We start from the raw sequence: 21732 nt of genomic DNA, 5'->3' as shown, positions 1-21732 counted from the left end.
ATCTATGGTTGCCTGATCTATGGTTGCCTGATCTATGGTTGCCTGATCTATGGTTGCCTCATCTATGGTTGCCTCATCTATGATTGCCTCATCTACGGATGGCCTCACCTATGCTTGCCTCATCTATGATGGCATTGTCTATGACGGTCGTCTACGACAGCCTCATCTATGATGGTTGTTCAGGACGGTCATCTATGACGATGGCCTCGTCTGCAATAACCTCGCCTACATACCCAGGTCTACGACGTCAAAGTCTACGATGAGATCGTCTACGATGGCCTCATTTATGACTGCATCCTGTACATAATTTAATACAGTGGGCAAGAACTAGACTTCTATTGCCAGTTAGTCGAACAGACAGTATGTTTCCTTTATGATTTTAAAGAAGAGTCCTGGAAGATCTCGAGTGTGGTACCTATACTAGACTACATCTATTCTAGATGAAAAGAAATACTGTGCACCTGCTAAAGCCCATAATGTCTAATGGGTCACCCTCGGCCAGCTTCAATAATTTTACAGGCCGCCCAACAGTGAAAAATTCTCTACCATGGCAGCAGCCTCTATCAGAGCTGCCAATCCTCTAGCCATAACCGGCTGTTATGACCGTCAAATGTGGTCAGACATGGCGAGTCTCATTGACCTCATTCCTGAGGACCGAAGGCAAAAAGCAAGAAAGATTCCGTTGGAAGGAGAATGTGCCGCATCGGAAACTATAGATGCGCCTTGGACATAGTGAACACCAACTTCCGTCAGCTAGCAGGGGCTGCAGTGTTTGGACACCAGGGATGGCTTAAAGCCACTACTTTCAAGCCTGAGGGGCAATCAAAGATTCTAGACATGGCCTATGATGAAGAGGTTTTTGGTTTGGTGAACATATTGATGAAACCCTCTTAGCTATAAAAATTAACACGAATACTGCATGATCATCAGGCACCCTTTAATACGGGTGCTGATCTTTCGGAGGAGCGAGAGGACGTGTTTTTTTCGTCAAGAGGAGGATACCAAAACCAACAGAATAGGCAGTATCGATCCCAGTACAGCCTTACAGCCAGACATCATACCGTCAATAGTCTACGGCTAGTTTCTCCCGTCAGGGTGGTCGAAAGAGATCGCAGTATCAAGGCCGAGACGCTAACAGGAAGCAGTGATCTCCATAGGGCACCAACCATTTTACCCTTCTTACCCGTGGGCCAGAAGATATCAGCTTTGTTCACAAGGGGCAGGAAATTACATCAGACCAATGGGTTCTAGACCTAGTAACCAATGGCCACACCCTGGAATTCATCAAACAGCCACCTATTACTCTGCCCAGGGGTCCCCCTCGTCGTCATGAGATTTTGAGTTGTTTAAACAAAGGAGATTTTATGGCTTCTCTGGATATGGAAAATGCGTATTTCCACATACCTATCCACCCCAAACATCACAAATATCTTCGCTTTCAAGTGCCTTGCGCACATTCAGTTCAAAGTGCTCCTGTTTGGGCTGAAATTGGCACCAAGAACCTTCACGAAGTGCTTGGCACCAGTGGTAGCAGCATTACGATCTCCAGGAATACAAGTGTTCCCTTATCTAGACGATTGGCTGCTCAAAGGTCCTTCAGAACATGAAAACAAGATTGCCACAGCAGAGTGTATCCATCTCTTCTCTTCTCTGAGGCTGTTTCTCAACGACAGCAAATCAGTTACGTCCTCTCCAAGTCATGTTTTTTCTCGGAGCAAGGTTACACACGGTCCAATGCAACGCATTGTTGTCACTTGATCGCCAACTGCATCTTCACAAATTGGCAAGGTTAATTGAAAAAAAAAAAAAAAAGAGGCCAGTTTCAGTCCGAATGTTCGCTTCGCTCCTGAGGATGTGCTATTCAACGATACATCTCATACCCTTGGTACGGCTCAAAATGCGACCTCTTCAGGAGGAACCGCAACTTCAATTGCAACAAGCCATGGATTTGTTTGACGATACCATCAAGGTCACGCCGCACATGATAAATTATCTACATTGGTGGTCGCAGACAGAGAATCTAACCCAGGGTCTCACGTTCCTACAGACCATTCCAGATTTCGTTTTAACGACCGATACCTCCATGGAAGGATGGGGAGGTCATCTGCGGGATTTGATCTCAAAGATAAAAACAACAGCAGATCAACAGGCTGAGCGTTGCGCCGTTTATCTGTTTTCTCCAAGCATTCCTCCCGAGGATTAAGGGTTCGTCGGTGCTAGTCCGGACTGGCAATACCATCCGCATGTATTATATCAACAAACAAGGAGGATAAAAATCAGCTATGCTCTCGCAAGAAGCTTAGGAATTGTGGGAATAGGTCACTTTCCACAAGATGCCCTGAGAGCCAAACACGTCAGGGGTCTCCTCAATACCCTGACGGATACGCTGAGCATGTCTCAGTCGGACTGTTAAGACTGGAAGCTGGAAAAGGAGCAGGCGACCACAGTGTTCCAAGCTTGGGGTAAGCCAGCCCTGGACCTATTCACAACAAGAGAGAACAAAGAATGTCAATATTATGCCAGCAGGTTCCCTCAACAGGGGTTGGTGTATACGCTTTTCCCTAATACCATTGATTTCGAAGGTGCTCCGCAAGTTGAAGTTGGAAGGTTGCTATCTAATTCTGATTGCACCCCGTTGGCCAAGACAATATTGCTTCCAGGAACTTCTACTATTGTCTCAAGGCAAACCCATTTGCCTTCTGCTGACGCCTATGATGTTGTCAAGGGTCGGAGGCCAAGTGGTTCATCCGGACCCACAGTCACTGCACTTGCATGCATGGCTCCTGATTTCTTAGAGTTCAAGGACCTCAGCATTTCACAAGACTGGCGTGAAATATTGGCCAAATCTCGTGCCCAAAGCACAATCAAAACTTATCACTTCAAATGGAACCGAATTTTGCTGTTGGTGTGAGGCAAATAATATTCACTCAATTCAAGCTACTGCAGAACAAGTACTCCATTATCTGCTTTCTCTAGCCATGTCTGGGCTTACTTTTTCACCGGTCAAAGTACATCTTGCTGCACTTTCTAGATTCAGGAAATACTCAAAATTCCCTTTTCTCTGCTCGCCTTTTCTTATCAAACAATTTATGAAAGGAATCTTCCGAGCCTTCTCTCCGGTGCGAGCACCCCTCCAGAGTGGGAACTCATCACTGTGCTAGTGCAGTTAATGAGGCGTCCGTTTGAGCCTATCCATAAAGCTGATCTCAAATTCCTCACTTGGAAGGTTGCCCATTTACTGGCTCTTACCTCGGCAAGAAGGGTTAGTGAAATCCAAGCTTTCACTATAAATGAACCCCCTTTTACATTTTGCTTGGGACTATGTAACCCTTCAAACAAATCACAGTTTCTTTCCTAAGGTACCATAAAATTTCACTTGAACAAACCGGTAAGATTAAAAACATTCTTTCCGGATCCATCCACTCCAGCTGAAAGAACATTACACTCACTGGATGTTACACACTGTTTTAAGCTCTACCTACAGAAAACTAAGGATATCAGACGATCCAACCGGCTGTTTGTGGCGAATGGTCAAGCAACTCTTGGAAATGCTGTAACAAAGCAGAACAATAGCCAGATGGCTGGCATCTGCTATTCATTTCTGCCATGACAAGGCTAACAGACCTTTGCAGAGGAAAGTCAAAGCTCATTCAACAAAAACAGTATCGACGTCGACAGTTTTGTTTGCTGGAGTAACTCCGGAAAATATGTCGTGCTGCGACATGTAAAAATGTCCACACGTCGACGAAGCATCACTGTTTTCAATTTTCGCATCAAGATGATGCAGCGGTTGGACAGGCTGTTCTATGCCATCTCTTTCATTAAGACCAGACTCAGATACTTTGCCCTTTTATGTATTATTCCATTCTTTAATATTCATGCAAATGTACAGATTTATATATCTGCAAAATTTAAAATTTTTGTATATATATATACAATAGCTAATACTTGGATATAGCTTGGTTTCCTTTAAGACTACTCTTTTTAAAAAAAAAAAAAAGAAAGAAAGATGTGTTTTTTCAAGCACTGAGGATGCTATTTGGGAGTTTAAGAACCAGTGTCTCCCACCATCCGCAAACGACAGTATATGGTTATACTGCTTACTACTCTGATTCAGGCATGTGAATCTATGAAAGATACCCCAATACTGGATAAGAAAACAAGTTACTTACCTGTAACTACAGTTATCCAGTATTGGTATCTTTCATAGATTCACATGCACCCACCCTCCTCCCCGGCTAGTCAGTTCTCTATATCTGGTATACTTACTTCTCACTTGTGCTAGGAAAATCTGAGGAGAACTGCCTCTGCTGGGAAGGTTCTGGAGGGTGCTGGCAGCTGATTGGCTGGGACCAATCTTTGGTTCTTTTTTCTATAATGATGTAGATAGGCTACTAAGACTTAGGCCTTAGGCTTTTCTTTTAGCCTACTACTATTATTTACTCTTGGCACTACTTTTGTATTTACCGTGGGACTCCCGCCTCGGCGACGGGGAATGATTCAGGCATGTGAATCTATGAAAGATACCAATACTGGATAACTGTAGTTACAGGTAAGTAACTTGTTTTCTTCCTAGGGAAGAAAACCGGAGGTAGGAGGGGATTCGATCGAGTGTTGCTGGTTGAGGGATTACTTAAGGAGCCAGGCACGCTAGGCGGGATTTATAAAAAACGAATAGGGTCTATGGCGGATTACTTACCCGGCGGGCCCGTCCTTGCCCGGATGAGGCTGGGCTGGGCCCAATCTCCAATTTCCCGTGTTGCCTGGACTACGACGAATAGATCAAGTAACATTAATATATAAATAACTGTTGTTGATTGCTACTCAGACTTTTGTCCACTAGGGGGTTATTGTTTATACATTTTTTTATCATCATACAAGTTACAGTCATCTACGTTAGTAAGAGTATTAGCAACTGTTGTCCACGTTCAAGTTTTGCTAGTCGGTGAGTGAAAAAGAGTCTGGTAGATACCGGAGAAACCCACCTATCGCATTAATTGTTTATATTGAAATAGAATAATATAATTGGGAAAAGAAAGTTGCCCAGTGCACAGCATACTGTAGGAAAAAAGCCCGCTGGGGACGTACAACAAACTCTATTGAGCTACCTTACAGGAGCAATGGGGGCAATAGATAAACAAATATCAGTAGAAGAGTCAATAGTGGCAGGCACGACTTGTTCAAATATTTAACTAGACAGAGATAAAGAGTGAGTCATTAGAGCCTCTTGGGCTCAGAAAAAGAAAAAAAATCCGACTATTAACGATAAAAGAAATGATGTGCATGAAGGAGGGACAGATCATATAAAAGAAACTAGTCCGGCCCCCAATACTTTAAAACAAACCAGGCAGGGGAAAAAACAGAACGGTGACAAGAAAATGCTCTTGGAAATCTAAAGAAGAAACCCAAAAAAAGACTGACTCACAGGCCAATGATTTTAAAAAAACTAACAGTCCTGGTTGAGAGATTAGACCTCTACTTACGAGTCTCACTGGATAAAATCGGGCAAAGAATATCTGCAATAGAAGCCTCCTTGAACAACTACTCACATAGTGGAAGTAGAAAAAAAACAAATATCTACTGATTCTAGCAACGAAAGAAATGATGATCAGGAAATAAGCAGTACCCTGATCTTTTAAAAACTCATTCTAATATCGTTCACAGAAAAGAACCACTAATTCCCCGTGAGAGTAACTCTCCTAAAAGAACTCCCATTTTCAACTCAAACACTTATAAATTCAATATGACTGGTCATCACTCTAATAGTATAGAGGATAGGGGTAGAAGTGGTAGAAGTATGGATGAAACCTTAGAGCGTAGGTCAAATTACTTTACCTCCAATAAATCAGAAGCACGTAACGATAATCTTAGTAGAGGTCAACACCTAGATCTACCCCCAGTGGCAACACCGTACACGGTCATCTTAGCAAATGTACCTAAATTAGGTAATTCAGAAAACGAAACATGGGAAACGCTCAGAAATAAAGCATTACATTGGTTTAGTATGAACGTCGGTTTTAATGAACAACTCTTTACTGAGTTTAAGATGGTGCGCAGGATCCAGTGGATAGGTAAAAGTAAAAAAACACTACCAGGACACTGCGTGGTCTTAACATTTAGAACACCCCTTTTGGTGAAAAATATCATATGGTCTGCAGGAAATAACTTTGTATCATCAAGAAGAATTAACATATTGCCACTGGGTTTCTTCTACCAACCACCCATTAGGGTAGATAGAGTTGATACTACCAGAAGTACTGCGTCAAGGTATAATTATACTTATAACCTTCCGACTGAGAATCGGTTTACCCTGCTCTCGGGTCTGGAAGAGATAGACTGACTGGCCCAGCCACAGGAAATGCAGTTAAAGGAAGTATCTACATGGTTCACATTGCATAGACCCTATATTAAAACCTAGTCTGCATGGACCATATCCAGGAACTGTATTAGAACCACGGACCAGGAGTCTAGTTAATAACCTGACTAGTAACATGTCAACAATAAAATCGATCTTAGAGACTGAGCAGGGAACAACTACGGCTATGAGCTCAGTGGTAAATTCACCTAGATTAATGAAAGCTAACATTAAACAGGTATCCATTACAAATGAACCTAGCCTTTTAATTTTATTCTGGAATATATCTGGTATACAATCGAAAATGACTAACCACATTTGGTATGATTTCGTGGGGAAATGTAATATTCTCTGCTTCCAAGCGACATGGGCCATTGCTGAAACTCATATTGAGGGCTATAAAACTTACCATACCCCAGCTATTCCGTCAATCTTTGGGAGGGCTAAGGGGGGGTTGACAGTATATATTTCTAATTTGATTACGATTAAGGAAATATTTTTTGTAAAGTCAGAACCTAACTATCAAATAATAGCCCTCAACATGACCAAACAAGACATGTATGTATTGGTTAACTTCTACAACAATGTACAGAAGGAATTCCTGGGGGGCGTTTTGAAGCAACTTAGAAATGCCTTGTTACAAATTCAGAACAAATGCAATCAAAATGTCCTATTTATATGGGGGGGGGGGACTTCAATATTCCCCTTTGTACAAAAAATAATAATTTAACATGTGGCCTGACTGACGAGAATAATAGCAGCCTACCCCACTTCCCCCATACAACTAATGGTGACTGTCTAAATGAGATTTTATTTGTGCTGGAAGTAGGTTCTGCGAATGAGCTGTCCTCTCCACCAATTCCATTTACACAGACATTTAATGGCAGAGGAGCAAGTACAATCATAGATTTCATTCTAATGTCAAACAGGTATGCTTCCCGCTTGTTGAAATTTGGTACTCATCAAAATGCTAGCAGTAATTATTTTCCATTGAGTGTTTCATTATCTTATCCGTATAAAACTGACAGAAGGGAGAGTAAGAGGATTTATGGGTCAAGAAATCTGGAAATTAAAAAAGTAAACGGATATTCTTTAAAATGGAATAAAATTGAACCACAGGAGCTCACAGAAGTAGTGGTCAAAAAAATCATTAAATTCCATTATGAAGTGTTTAGATTCCTCCACTCCACATCATGAAATTTTAAAAAGCTACACGGAAATAACAAATGTCATCAAGGACTCACTGAAAGTCCAATTGAAACAGAGAAATGACAGGTGGAAGGGCTTGTTCAATAAAATTTTTACAAAAGCATACACTGACTTAAAATCTGCGTTACATAAAAAGGACTGGGACAGTCTGGAGATCAGACAGCTCAGAAAAGCATATTACCGGGCATTGAAACTAAGAAAAAGTTGAATAAAAAAATAAATATGGGAAGAGCTGCATAAAGCCTGCATTATCGCCTTTTGGCGAGTGGTCAAATACCCCCTCCCCTTTTTTAACAGTAGATACACCGTCTATAGACATCGCAATAGACGGAAGAACATTGAGTGGAACATTTCTCCCAGATTTTTGGCTTGTCCAACGAGGACAGGTATGAAGGAGCAGCGTTAGGCAATATTAGTACTGGTCTCCAATCGATAGAGTTTCCTATAGCCCTTGATGTCACCTTAGCAGAGGTTGAGTCTGCACTAAAGGCTAGCAAGGGAGGAAAGGCCCAAGGTCCAGATGGGGTCCCAGCAGACCTTTTTAAGTATAATATGGAGCTATGGGCTCCAATTTTAACAAGGGTATTGGAAGCTTCTTGTATTGCTGGACTCATTGAATCATGGTCGGAATCTATCCTAGTTCCGATATTTAAGAAGGGAGACAGACAGAATCTGGCATGTTACCGCCCTATCTCATTGTTAGACACACTGGGCAAAGTGGCAGGCCGCATTGTCCTTAATCGCCTACAACAATGGACAGAGGACAATAATGTATTGTCGGACCTCCAATTTGGATATAAGGAAGGATTGGGCACCATAGAGCAAGGTCTCAATTTGACCCTTTTTATGGGAAAATATGTAAACGCGAAAGGGGGAAAATTGTATATGGCCTTTGTAGACCTGACAGCCGCGTTCGGTTGTGTAAACCATGTTAAATTGTGGAGAATCCTGGAAGTAATGGGTGTGGATATCCCCATAATTAACTTCCTAAGAGAACTCTATGGAAACGCAACTGCTAGGGTGCGATTTGGCATGAATGGAGAGTGTACGGGGTCGTTTAAAGTGGAGAGGGGGGTAAGGCAGGGCTGTGTCCTGGCACCCTTCCTTTTTACACTCTATACAAATGGTCTGGAACAAGCGATGTTGGAAGGGTGTCGGGACCTACCAAAGTTGCAGAAATGCACAATTCCCGCCCTACTCTACGCAGACGACGCCGTAATCATGGCTCGGACTGTGATAGGATTACAACATGCCCTTAACTCTTATCATAAATTCATGGTAAACTTAGACTTAAAAATAAATATCAGCAAAACCTTTATAATGAGCTGTGGGACTGGTGGAAGCAAACAGAAGAATATTTACATTGATAATATAAAGGTGGAGTCTACAAAAACATATCCCTATTTAGGTATTTTAATCGATAATAAGGGCTCATGGCGACAAGCAATAAAAGTAAGGAAATTACTTTTTATGAGGACAACAACGGCTTTGGTTAATTTTTCGCAGAGGTTGGGCAAGAGACCCCCAACAGAGATGCTCCAAATATATTGTGCCAAATGCGTAAGCATAGCGACATATGGGGCAGGTATCTGGGGATATGGTGAAGTGAACGAAATACAGAAAGTTGAGAATGCCTTTTTAAGATATTTATTGGCAGTCCCTCAAGGCACCTCACCATTCCTTTGTCACACAGAATTGGGAATTCCCTATATCACAGATACAATAAAGATACAACCCGCCCTATTATGGCAATTTATCTGGTCATCTCCGAAAACATCATTTAAGCGGGAGGTTCTGAAGGATAGCCTTGGTCTCGAGAATGCCTTGAAGATCGGGTGGCTCAAGTACGTAAAACATCTTTTAGTTGACTTTGCTCTAGAAAATTACTATAAAAAACCCACCCTGCTAGCCTCAATCCCTAGGAAAATCTTTAAAAAACAATGCATGAGCCACATGGAGGAGCTGAGATTTGCCGCAGAGGCAAATAAGCAAACAGTACAGAACAACCTAGCGATGCAATCTAGCCTTGGCATTCAACCATATCTAACGTTTATCATAAGCGGTTACGATAGATTTGTGTTGACACGCTTTAGGCTGGATGTATTTCATCGCTTGGCTAGCTTCCCTGAAACGAATGATTGGAGCAAACACCTAGTAAATTGCCCCGGCGACGAGGTCTCGCCGCAAACAACGATGCATGTGGTTCTCTTTTGCAGATTCTATAAAGAACAAAGGAAAAAATGGATCAAACCAATATAAAAAGTTTGGGGAATGAGACAGTGTCGCCCCACCTACCTTGCATTACAATTTTTAGATACAGAATGATTTACGAGGAACATAGCACAATACTTAAAATCTGTAATTAACCAAAGAAAGTATTTGTTAAGAATGTTTTACTATGAACTCCGTACAGTGATTAATTTTTTAACGTTCTTTTTAAACTGACATATTTGCCTATTTAAAGAAACCTCCGATTGTTTACAGTGCTTGCTTATAGAGCTTAATGACGGTGACACGAAATTATCAATTGAAAATATTTTTTTTACATTCAATGTTTTAATGAGCTATGAAATTGTTTTTACTGTTGGAAAATTGTGCTTTTATGTTTTTTTTTATATCATATGAAAACCGAATAAAGATAAATTGATTGATTGATTGATTGACTTACCCAAACATGTGGGACGGTGGCAGGAGCGGCTTCTGGTTGAACCGAGGGAAGTAGAAGATTCTCTAAATCTATCCCAAACTTCTTGTATTGCTACAAACCTTCAACTTCAATGTTTCAAGACGTGGTTTAATCTCTATATAACACCCGAGAAGATTGCTAAATAGGGAGGAGGTGTGGGAGCTTCATGCCCACGCTGCCGCTATCCTGCGGCTGACATTGTGCACATGTTTGCTTCCTGTCCTGAGCTAGGCCTGATTTAAAGGGAAGTTGGTGCTATTCTTGAATCCTACTTGGGACAGCAAGTAGAGATGGCCCACCAATTGATAGTATTGGAGGTGAGCAGGTCTCACTTACCTGCCCGGATTCAAACTTTTTTATATGTCGCTATGATAGTGTTTCGACTTTGTTTGGCCACTCATTGGCTGGATCCTATACCCCCTACGGGCCAACAATGGTTGGGGAGACTTTTAGCCGTTTATAGGCTAGAAACAGCAGTATATGCTAGAAAGGGGCATGGATCAAGAGTCAAGGGGATGGGCACGTGGGCTCCTTTGACAAAATGGCTTGAAAATAACTAAGCGACGGGTCGGAGAAATTAAGCCTATATGTTTGGCTGCTGGGGTATTAAGCTGGTGCCTTTAATATCAGCTTGCCCTTTACCCATGTCAGAGGTGGAAGACTTCACTGCAACATGACTTCTCTTTTTCTGTTTCGGTTTTTCTAGTTATTTTTGTTTATCTCTGTTTTTTGGGTTTTTCCACAAAGACCAGCAATGGTCTTTGGGTGTGGGGTGGGTGGGAATATATTGGATATACTGTTATGTCGTTAAATGCTGTATACTTTCGGATAAAAAAAAAAGATTGTTTACATTTCCAAATATTGTGTCTTTCAAGGAGCACACTTGGCTCTTCAGAATATTGTCTATGCATACTTTCTTTCGCTTCCAAATACACATTCCAAGGCACGTTTCCCTCAATAGGCGTGGGAGCTCTAGGTAAATTGCCAAATACTCTTTGTCCTGCGATACCCAAGAGATTACATAAAAGGGCCATTTGTCTCACGAATACATAACCAAAGGCTTCAATTGCAGCAATGTAGGTCTCAAAAATGGGCAACCACTCTTTCCATTTAATTTCTGGTTTGCCAGCTCTATGTAGAAAAGGAGGTGGTTGCCCAGATCCTTGACTCACAGCCATGACAAATCACAGTACACAAATCCTGCCTTAAAAGTCTCTACAAAAAACTTTGAGTAAAGATAACGCTCCTGTCGCAAAGAAATAAGGCTTTGAAGAACTCTTGTAATTACTGTATGTCTGAAGCATGTGAGAAAGCCACATGTGGCGCACACTTTTGAATAAGGACCCAAACAAAATGGCCACTCGTGTCTGATGTCCGATGCATGTCGCTAATGTGATGTTATGTGGCTCCGCTAAACCCAATGTGAGCTACTCTCGCGCAACACTTTCTGGGGTGAGCTCCTCTGCCCTACAGAGAATGAGCCAGCTGAGCACGGGGAGCACCTCATGTGCCAGGACAATCATTGCCGTGGGGCGAGCAAACGCTTCACACGCAGAAACAATCACTGCCATGTCACGAGCCAGCAACTGCTGTTGCCCTTCTTCTGGTAAGCCCCTCAAAAAGGGAAACTATTTCTCACCGCTACTTTGTAGTCTGCCGCGATGCTCCAATTCTGTTTCTCCATCCAAACGCACACATTTTTTACTTCGATCGAAGACGCTGTTGGCTTCTTTACATGGACCCACATTCACTACTCCCACTCCTGGTATCAATATGTAGTGTATGGGGTGGCACATAAAGATTCCACAGGGCATTATGCAGTTTCCATAAGTAGGTTTCTTTACTCCAAAAGATAAGAACACACAACAGCAGGAACATCCAGGTCAGTCCAGGAAACGCAGGCTACTGGTTTTACCTGACAGTTACCAGAACCCCGTGAGCATTCCATAGAACACAATTACTTAAGACCTAACAACATTCTGCATAATAAACATGTATGAATAGTGACATCAAACACAATATAATAAATACCCTTAATACTACAGATGTAGATAGGGAAGTGTCAGAACTCCATAAGTGAGGCCATCTTCATCAATGGGTTCGAGTAAGGACATTTCATAAGTCAGCTTGGTGGATCGGTGTCATCTCTTTAGATGTGGGTGTTCCTCTAAATCACTTGTCATACATCAGTGACAACGAAAGGCAGAGAAGCCCTATTGTTCTACTACTGTGCCTGTTCTGTTGCTACCTCCATCTTTGTCTCTCCTCTGCTCTCCCCATTTCTTGATGCATCCCACCGCGCCTCCTGCCTCTTATTCCTTGTTAGTTAGACCCTTCTTTAGCATTTATCCCCATCCACTCAAAATCTCCAGTTCCATTTTTGAATAACCCACAATTCGCCGGTCTCTTATGTTTGTTTTCATGTGTTTCACTTTCCTGTCTGTTTTTACACTTCCTGCACCATGTTGGTTTTCCTTTCTAATGTGAGCCCCGAGTGTCCTGTAATCTGAAATTCAGAGGTATCTGACTTTGTAGTCACACCTATGTCTTCCTCTGAAATCTATTTTCTGCTGTTGCCTATGAAGAGTGCCTTTGAGATAAGCCTGGGTGTTAATGTATTAATAGTGCAGGGCTTGGGTGTTTGTGGTATAGTGGAAGACTTCTTTGGCATGTGGAAAATCCACTTCATGCCTTACCATGAAAAGATAACACTGCAGGCTGCAGCATCGAGTCCTTTTTACATGTTATTCACTGTTGTTATTCTTGTTTGAGGTCCCGCCTGCAGACCCCTTTGGCTGCATGTTGTTGAAAGGCCTGTTTTGTACAATCCCAACACATACTCTGGTCAACCTACTGCTTATCATTTGTTGACTTTCTAGCCACTCACTTTTGCTTGCTTGCTATTTGATAACTTACCTACCTCTTCTTGTGTTTGTCCGTCCCCTGAGCATTGCTTCATTACCATTTTCTAATTGGATGGCTCCTATTGTTCCATTACTTACATTCAAGAAACGACTTTTTGTTCTGTTTTTTTGACAGTAAAGCTATCAAACAAAACTATTGCTAACAATGTACATAGGGGGGTGTTTTGGGTCTGTCCCCTTCAAGCATTGGCTTTCTTCAATCAGCCTATTTCAGCCATTGGCCTGAGACATTGCCAGTCATGCCTTTGCTCAGCACAGCCTTCATCTCTCACTTATTGCTATGGCTATTTGGATGTACTCCCACCCTCTTGAGTGCTTGCACTGAACTGTCTGATGGACTACTTTACAACTATAGTCCTGTCTGTCATTTTCTGCCAGAGATCTCTTGTGTGTATCAGTCTACTAGGTTAATGCTACATGCATCAGTATATTAAGCCCAGGCCTATTGCCGTTGCTAGTACTTCTTTATTTGGCTGTCATCATTCCATATGTGTCTTCTTGCTATCTCCCCACCCGGTGCTGCCTCGCCTTCACATCCCAGCCCCAGTAGTTTGTCTTATGCTTCCCTCACTCCCGCCCATCGTCTTCTTTCGGTGTCCAACAACTTAGAATGGCAGTTTTAAAAAAAAGCCATAATGACCACCACATCATTGTTTTTTAAAAAATGTATTTATTTAAATTTTTTACAACAATACACATTCAGCATTGCTTTATCAAGATTGAATAACCAAAGAGCATCTTTGCCCCTAAAGTGTGAACAGGCAAATAAAAATAAAATAAAAAACTATTCCAAAAACGGATAGGCGGCTTCATACATATCTCACATCACCAAATTAAAGACAGTAGACAGTAGTCAATTTCTCATGGAGAGCACAACATACCAATATTATCAGCTACTCGTGTTGAACCAACCATGCTCGGCCAACAAACGTCGAGTTCCGACAACCATTCGAGAGGCTTTAATTAAACTGGGTGCGCTTCTGCATGTGTTTCGAGTGACTGTGAAGTGTGGAGTGTAACATGTGTAGGAGAGTCCGGGATGTCTTCCTGGAGTGTTTTTCGCAAGGCTAAGAAGTGGCCCTATATATCTTTTGGCCTGGAGGCTGCGGGCATTAGCTCCCAGAACGTCGATAGTTGAGTGTGACTGAAAATGACATCTTGGATCCAGGCTTTAACTGCGGGTGCTTTTCTGTCCATGACCACCACATCATTAAGTATGAGTATGCATGCATGGTGACGCACATGTACACATATATCATCATGCTGGGGTCAAAAACCAAAATTGCAGTGGCCTCATAAATGCGCCTTACTGCTTGGTGACACAGGTGTACACATACGTCATAATTTTTGTTTTGTGTTGTCGTTTCTTTTACTGATGCTCCTCAGCATCAGCAGCAAGCATTTCTTTTTTACTGATGCTGTTGACCATTTGCAAAGGCAAAAGATCTGCTAATGCTTCTCAAAGGCGAGCCTATTGGCTTTACCAATGCTTGTATTTGCTCAAACTCCAAGGGTTCATGGGTATTCAATTGAACCTAGTTATCACAAAATTTTAACTATTTTATTTAGTGCTTCATATTGTTTCTTTGTGCTCACAGTTTTAGCTATTAAAGTAACAGGTGGACAGCAGATGTTAGCCCACTATCACACAAACCCATCAAGTGGGGAAACCAGGATTATAAAACGAGTCTGCTGATTCCAAAGACTTCAATATTAAATACAAGGCCAATGGTCATTAATCACAGCATGATGGAAGTAGATTAGCCACACTCAAGATTTTACAATGAGTCACATCATTTGCAGAGCGATGCAGTTGTCCCTTTTGAGCTGTGAGAAGCTCATTTAGTTCTGATGTTGCGTTTGGCTTAGTAACAGTTGCAGCTGTCTCGCCAACATCATGTAATCAAGCAAGCATTTACAAAGCCAGCAGGTTTGGGATTGGCTGCCATAATTTCTGGCTTTGTCAATGCTTGTTTTGTGTTTTTTTGTAAAACGTTATTGTTGGGTGAGCTGCAGGGCTGTCGCCAATATAGCAAGAAACATTGGCTAAAACCAAAAATATTTATAAGGTCCCAAAGGCGAGACCTATTGGCTATGCCAATGCTTGTTGAGATCCTGGGATCCCCGCCTAAGCAATTTTGATGATTTGAACTGTAAAACATTACACAAACATGCATTCATCAAACAAATACACAAATGGTTAAATATTTTATTTAGTTCTCAAAAATAAAATAAACGTTGTAATTCTAGTGGGGATATTGGAGTTTTTTTCTATAATTCAATTGAGGCCACCATTCTCCTCCATGCTATATTCTGTTAGATGCACTTTCACTGCTCCCAAAAATCAATTTGAAGATACCAGTGTAATTTTCAGCCTTCATTTTCAAATTCCTTCACATTTACAGAGCCTTTGCAGTCTTGCTTCCTTTGTTATATAAACTTTATTTATCTGTTAATAATGTTGTATTTTCTAAGAAGTCGCCGACCACCAAGGGTCCCTGAACCATTTGTTAAGAACCGCTGCCACAAGGAAATTATAATTACAAACTGCTTCTTATTCATCCACTATAATGGTAATCTTGGGGACATTCAGTCAACAATAGGCATCTACAGGTACAAATTGAGGAGTATTTTCCATTCCCTATCAAGCATCATCTGCTTGGTATACTTTAACTGTTTCTCCCCGTCAGGACGACTGCATGCTGCTCTCCATTTTAGTCACAAACTATTCAATCTTGTTACCTCCTATGAGCTTAAGCTTCTTCCTGGAATTGAGCCGTTCCGGTCAAGACAATGTAGTTCTTTTGACTGATCCTACCGCAGTTGTGTTCCAAAGGTATTGTCCAACATCCATCTTAACAAGCATATTTGTATAGTTGAGCTTTACTGCAATGACACACCAAAGCTTTGTGAAAAATGGTCATTCATAACATTGATATTAAGAGTGCCATATATTTGTACCGGTAAAGTACTGCAATATTTTAATCTCTGACCAGATTTTGATTGCTCATATTAGCATGTATGCAAACACTGGACCTCCCTGGCCTACATTGCAAGGCGGAAAACGTCCTGTAGCCAGCAATGCTGCACACTGAATGGGGTGTCTCCTACTGCAAATATCTATGCACACTTTACTTGAGCTAAGGTTACTTAGATTGCATTCTCCAGGCATGTAGTGGTCTGAGGCATCTCTTTACCCTGCGTACATTTTGCAGGTGCATTTTGTGGACCCTCTAAGGAAACGTTTCCCATATTGGATTTGCCAGGAGATTTGCTGCATGTTGCTGTAAAGTCTAATCCTCCTTATTTTTTCTCTTTCTGAAAAATATACCCAGTGGTTAGGAGTAAAGACAGTATCCAGTCGCTAACTTTATGATGTCTGTTACTACTATTCCAACCCTTTCTCGTATCACTAACACCCTACCCATAAACACCTGCAATTAAGGTTATCTTATGGACACTGATGATTGTGTCCACACATCCATGTGTATCCCATTCATGAAGCGCTTTGAGAAGCAGTGTCTTGCCCCACCACTAGGTGGGAAGTAACATTTGTCGGGCTAATCAGGAAATAAACAGTTAGAGGAAATGTAATATTTCATAAAACAAAATATATTTGTATTGATGCTTCAGATGTCTTAGGTTTTGTGTCAATTTAGTCACTATTAAGTAGGCTGATGAGGCAAATTATCTCCTTTCATTTTTAGTAATACACACTGTAATATTGAAAACTTATTGTTGATTTTTTAAACCGTTTGAATGTTGTCTCAGTTGTGTCTTTAACTACAAAACATGAAAAGGGAGTTCCTGCGCTACAGAATAATTTTAACAAATGCTGTAGACTGGTATTGCTGTATAAATGTCATTAAATACTATTTTTCATGACTATTACCTGGAATTTAGCAGCGGGCAAGTTTGTGCACCTTTTTACAGATCTTGCTAGGTTGTAATTTGTAGTTTTTTGCCATTATTTAAAAGAGCTTTATTTGTTCGTTCTTAGTTTTGATTGTTTACATGTTGGTATTAGGAAAATTAATCATTTGGGACACATATTTTGTAGCAACCTTACATCATTTAAATTTACTGACGCAGTATCTGTTTTTGTCACACCAGGGAGCAGGATTCTCCAACTTCATGAGATCCTTACGCGAAAGAGACCATGGAAAAGTAAAGCGGAAGGAGGAATTGTAACACTGGCTTGGTAGAAGCTTCCTCTGCACTGTGAAGAATTCTAAATTCACACTTTACCTACTGCAACTGAGATTCCAGATTCTAAAGACAGAGATATAGATCATCCATTTTGTACAGTTTTGGAAATCAACCAAACCACTTTAAGTTCAGTGACTTTTTTTTTTTTTTTTTAATCAAATAAAGTAGTCTGTTCTCGTATTTTGCTTGACGGTGAACTATGGCCTACAGAATATTTTCAGCTCGACGGGTGTTTTTTTTTATGTAATTAGAGTGAGGCAAGCTCTCGGACATGGTTACCACTTGCACATTTTTCAGTTAAGAACACCATATAGTACTGATTTGCTGCTGCTCACGCACTTTTTTTTTTTCTTTGAGACTTTGCTCTCTGCTGGTTGAACCAATAGTAAATCCGATGCTGCGGAAGTAGCCTTCAGTGGCAACAAAGATTTTCATTTACTCTTTGCCACCTTTGATATTTTTTTAAATACATGAAACATGTTCGTATTTGGATGCAGTACTTAAACTTACACAATTCTTACGCAGTAAACAATAGTGTCAATAGTTATTAAAATTAAGCAATTCGCCTGGGCCTGAGAAGCAGCACCTAATACCTGCCAACAAACGAAGATTAAAATAGCCGTGAAAAAGAGGAGCGTTCCAGGAATAGGAAGTGCAAGGGATTTTGCCAAAGAAACTGCTTACATGGAGTGTGAGCATAAATAACTTTATGAATGAAAGAAGCTTCACGAAATGAGAGCTAGATGGATCTCACCAGCGAGGGTTCATCCAAGAATAAAAACAGTGCAAATAATTTAAGATGAGTGACAGACATCAAGAAATTTAGAGGGCATAAAGTGTCACTGAAGATGGGGCTATCAGGAAGTGAGGTCAAAATGAATATACCCAGACTGAGCCTACAAGGAAGTGGGGACACAGCAAATGTCAGTAGGGAAACAAAACAGAGCGTAGACATGGGTGCCAAAAAAAACTAACAAATGACTGATCATAGAATTGAACACCGGAGTTGCTTACCACAAGGGAAGATGGTACTAGCTGAATAAAGGGCAACTCAAGAATATCACCAGAAAGGGAGTGTGCAGTAAAATACCACCAGGTTGGGGTTTTCCCGAAAATCAGAATAAAATGTCAGCCAAGATCAGGGTAACTTGAAGCGAGAATGCAGTAGATGTGATTACCCAAGGCAATGTAAACAAGCTATGAGAGCACTGCGATTGTCTGCATAAACTGGCATATTACACATCTCGCCATAAAAAACATAGGGAAGGTGATTGGAGAGAGCAAGAGTCAATTGTCTTTTGTGGCAGGCATCGGATGTGTTAGGATTGAGAAAGTTGAATATTTAAAAATAATAAGCTGGAAATGTTATTGCTACAGAAAATTAGTAAGTGGGTATATGTTGTTCTTAGAAGTGTGGGAGTATATTTTGCAAACTGAAGGTGTGGGAGTGTCTGTGTGAAACTGGAGGCATCTGAAATGGGGAGTGTCTGCGAAATTTGGCTAGTTGAGTTTGAGATTGTCTCTTGCTAAAATTGTGATGTGTAACAGTTCTGGATCTACTGGTGAGAAAGGTGGGCTGTAGTGAATGTCATTGTGGTGGCTGGAAATTGACGAAATAGGACGTCATAGCTGAAAGGAAGGAGATCACCAGCGCGTTGATAGTGGAAAGTTACATTAAAATAAGACACTAAATAGAGAACACAAACTTGCCAGGTAGGTCTTAAGAGAGCAAACAATGGGGGTTCTTTAGCATTAAGAAGCTGCAGGTTATCTGCCTAACATGGGTAGATTTTCTGTGTGTGCATTATGGAGTGTATCCATCAATTTGTTGTGGTGGCTGTATTGTATTCATCAAAACGTTAAAAAAACCCACCTGTGCCACTGAAGTCTGGGCACCAGGAAGTGTCAGAGAATGTTGACAAAGAAAAGTCATCAACCTCTAAAAATGTCAGGGTATGTGAGTGCAGAGAAAAGGGTTGCAGAAAGGGCTATCGCTGCAGTAGGAGGTTTCAGGTCGTAGGCAAAACACTGTACCTAGAAAGGTGTCCAAAGGAAGCAGGATTCCAAAGTTTTGGCCTGAATATTGTGCCCCCAAGGCTTTACATTGGGAAAGACCCAGCTTGGTTAACAGATGTACATACTGTGCTAGAATGTTTTTTTTTTTTTTTTAAGGGAACCGGTATTGCAGTTTGCTTAATGCAAATACTGAGAATCCATTGCAGGCCATAATTTCTTTAAAAAGCTGCTTTGTCTCTTATGTGCAGATTGACTCACATGGACACCTCGCTTCTATGCAATTATCTTTTATAGTTTGCAGTGACTGTTGTTAAAATTGCTATGTTCATAAATTCTGCACATTTATTTGCAAACGTGTTTTTTTTGGTTTCGTGATAACTATGAGGTAACCATCCTCTGCAAATGATCTCAGGTGGCAACGGAGACAGCATTTCTCTGCCCACGGTGCTATTGCTCCCTCTGTGGGTGATGACTCTCTCATAACTGTGCATTCTCTTCAGTTTTCTCAAATGGCAGTAAGCTGATCTTTCGTATTAAACACGGTGCATACCGAATTGTGTTTTATATATTTTTTGGACAACTGTTCTTAGATCTAGAGTCCCTATCAACAAGCAGAGATTTCAAGCAAGTGGATGGTAAATATAGTCTTTTGCAGTGTTTCTGCCCTCAGTGGTGTTGCTTGTTCTTCTTTGGTTTACTTGATATTTCAGAAATGGAAGAGTAATTTTCTCCCAGGCATGGTCAGGATGAAGTGTGCTACTTCTTTTTCTTTCTGTTTTATGTGGCAAATCAAAAAACTGGGGCTATAATAATTGATGAGAAGAGTGTGCTTTTTTGTGCCATTCCACAGTGGAAGTTGACTTGGGGCTTTATTTAGAGTAAGGTGGACATGATACTCCATCACAAATGTGATAGATATCCTACCTGCGTCATGTCACGTACATTATAGCCTAAGACACTTTTAATAGGGGGACGATATTACTATCATGTTTTGTCAGCGTATCTTGTTTGAAATACCCTATATAAGGCCCTTAGTTTTTAGTTAGTGTTTTAAAGATGTCAATCAGGCCTTTGGAGAAGGTTGAGGCGAAAGGGGCACGATGTTTTGGGTGCTCAGGGATCATGTAACAATCATTGTGTGTTAATAAAGACACTAGCACTTATCACCCACTCAGACACAACAGATTTTAATTGTTTTTCCTTATAACAAAATTGTTTGCTTTGTTTGCATAATTTAGGCTGTGTTGTTTAAATTGTAGAGAATTTGCCAACATGGGTTAGTTTAAGGCTTTCAGACATGAACCTATTGTGTGCACTTTCTGGTCAATGACTGTTGACATAGGTCAAAGCAGCACCTATATATTGTAGTAATTTTGATCTGTCTAAGCTATGAGCAGGGCACAGGGAATGCATATAATAAATACTTCTATGGCATTGTACATTTAAAAGATGCATACTATTTTTGATATACAACAAAGTGATATGTAAAATATACTATGTTTACATTTCCAAGGGGTCTTAATTTTTGCTTTTTTCCCAAAGTAGAAACATGAATATTATATTTCACGAATATTGTTTGAACATGTGTAAAATGTATTTGTAGAAGGAGCTCTTTCAACTGTTCAGACCTCTCTGAAAACTGTTGCATTGTTTATATATTGCACTTGGATGTACCTGGTTGCCCTCTTGTTAATATTACATTTCATCTATGCTGGAGTTACTTGTGTCTTCCTGGGTTTACTCTGTGTTTCATTTCGACCTCATAATAAATGATTTAAAGTATGTTAATGTTAAATGTGTGTGATTTATCATTTTGCAGGAAATACAGCATTTATATCATGTTATTTCTTTGCAATTGTGAATGAAAAATGATTAACAGCAACTAGACATTGCAACCTACCATCACATATAATCAAAGTTTGCAAGGTCTAGATATTGACAGACCTGTTTTGAGACATCACAGGAAAGATTGGGAAAACTGCAGTAGTCCTTATTACTACTGTTGATCTAAGCTATTCTAAACAGTGTGTTTTAAAAAATGCTATTTTTTTCAGTAAGGTAAGTAGGCGCAGTGCTGTTGAAACATTCTCCAGCACTGGATCCTTTATAGATTTGCATGCTTAAATCATTTCCCCATCATCAGAGTGGAAGTATCTCTGTAACTTTTAACACAGCAGTACAAGGAACTGACCGATTAAAAAGGCCATAGACAGCGTCCACTTTGTTAGCACCACATTCTAGAGGAACCAAACATCAGACAAAGAGGTGAATGTGCTCTTGGCCTTGTCCCTCCCAGACGGTTTCATAACAGATTTCTGCTGCACATCGTGTGG

At 40.8% G+C, this 21732-nt stretch overlaps 1 protein-coding gene across 1 annotated transcript in view; it reads left to right on the top strand.

The window, feature by feature from the left end:
- Positions 1–21194, top strand: part of PDIA5 (protein disulfide isomerase family A member 5) — a 796394-nt gene extending 775200 nt beyond the window's left edge. The window contains exon 17 of the mRNA XM_085647317.1: positions 17288–21194. Within this exon, the coding sequence (XP_085503443.1) occupies positions 17288–17365 (78 nt within the window). The 3' untranslated portion in view covers positions 17366–21194. The remainder of the gene's footprint in view (positions 1–17287) is intronic.
- Positions 21195–21732: the final 538 nt, after the last annotated feature.

The sequence above is a fragment of the Triturus cristatus genome, chromosome 3_2, assembly GCF_964204655.1.
Source record: "Triturus cristatus chromosome 3_2, aTriCri1.1, whole genome shotgun sequence".
Lineage (NCBI taxonomy): Eukaryota > Metazoa > Chordata > Amphibia > Caudata > Salamandridae > Triturus > Triturus cristatus.
The sequence above is the reverse complement of the archived record's forward strand: the minus strand, read 5'-3'. Positions and strand labels throughout refer to the sequence as shown.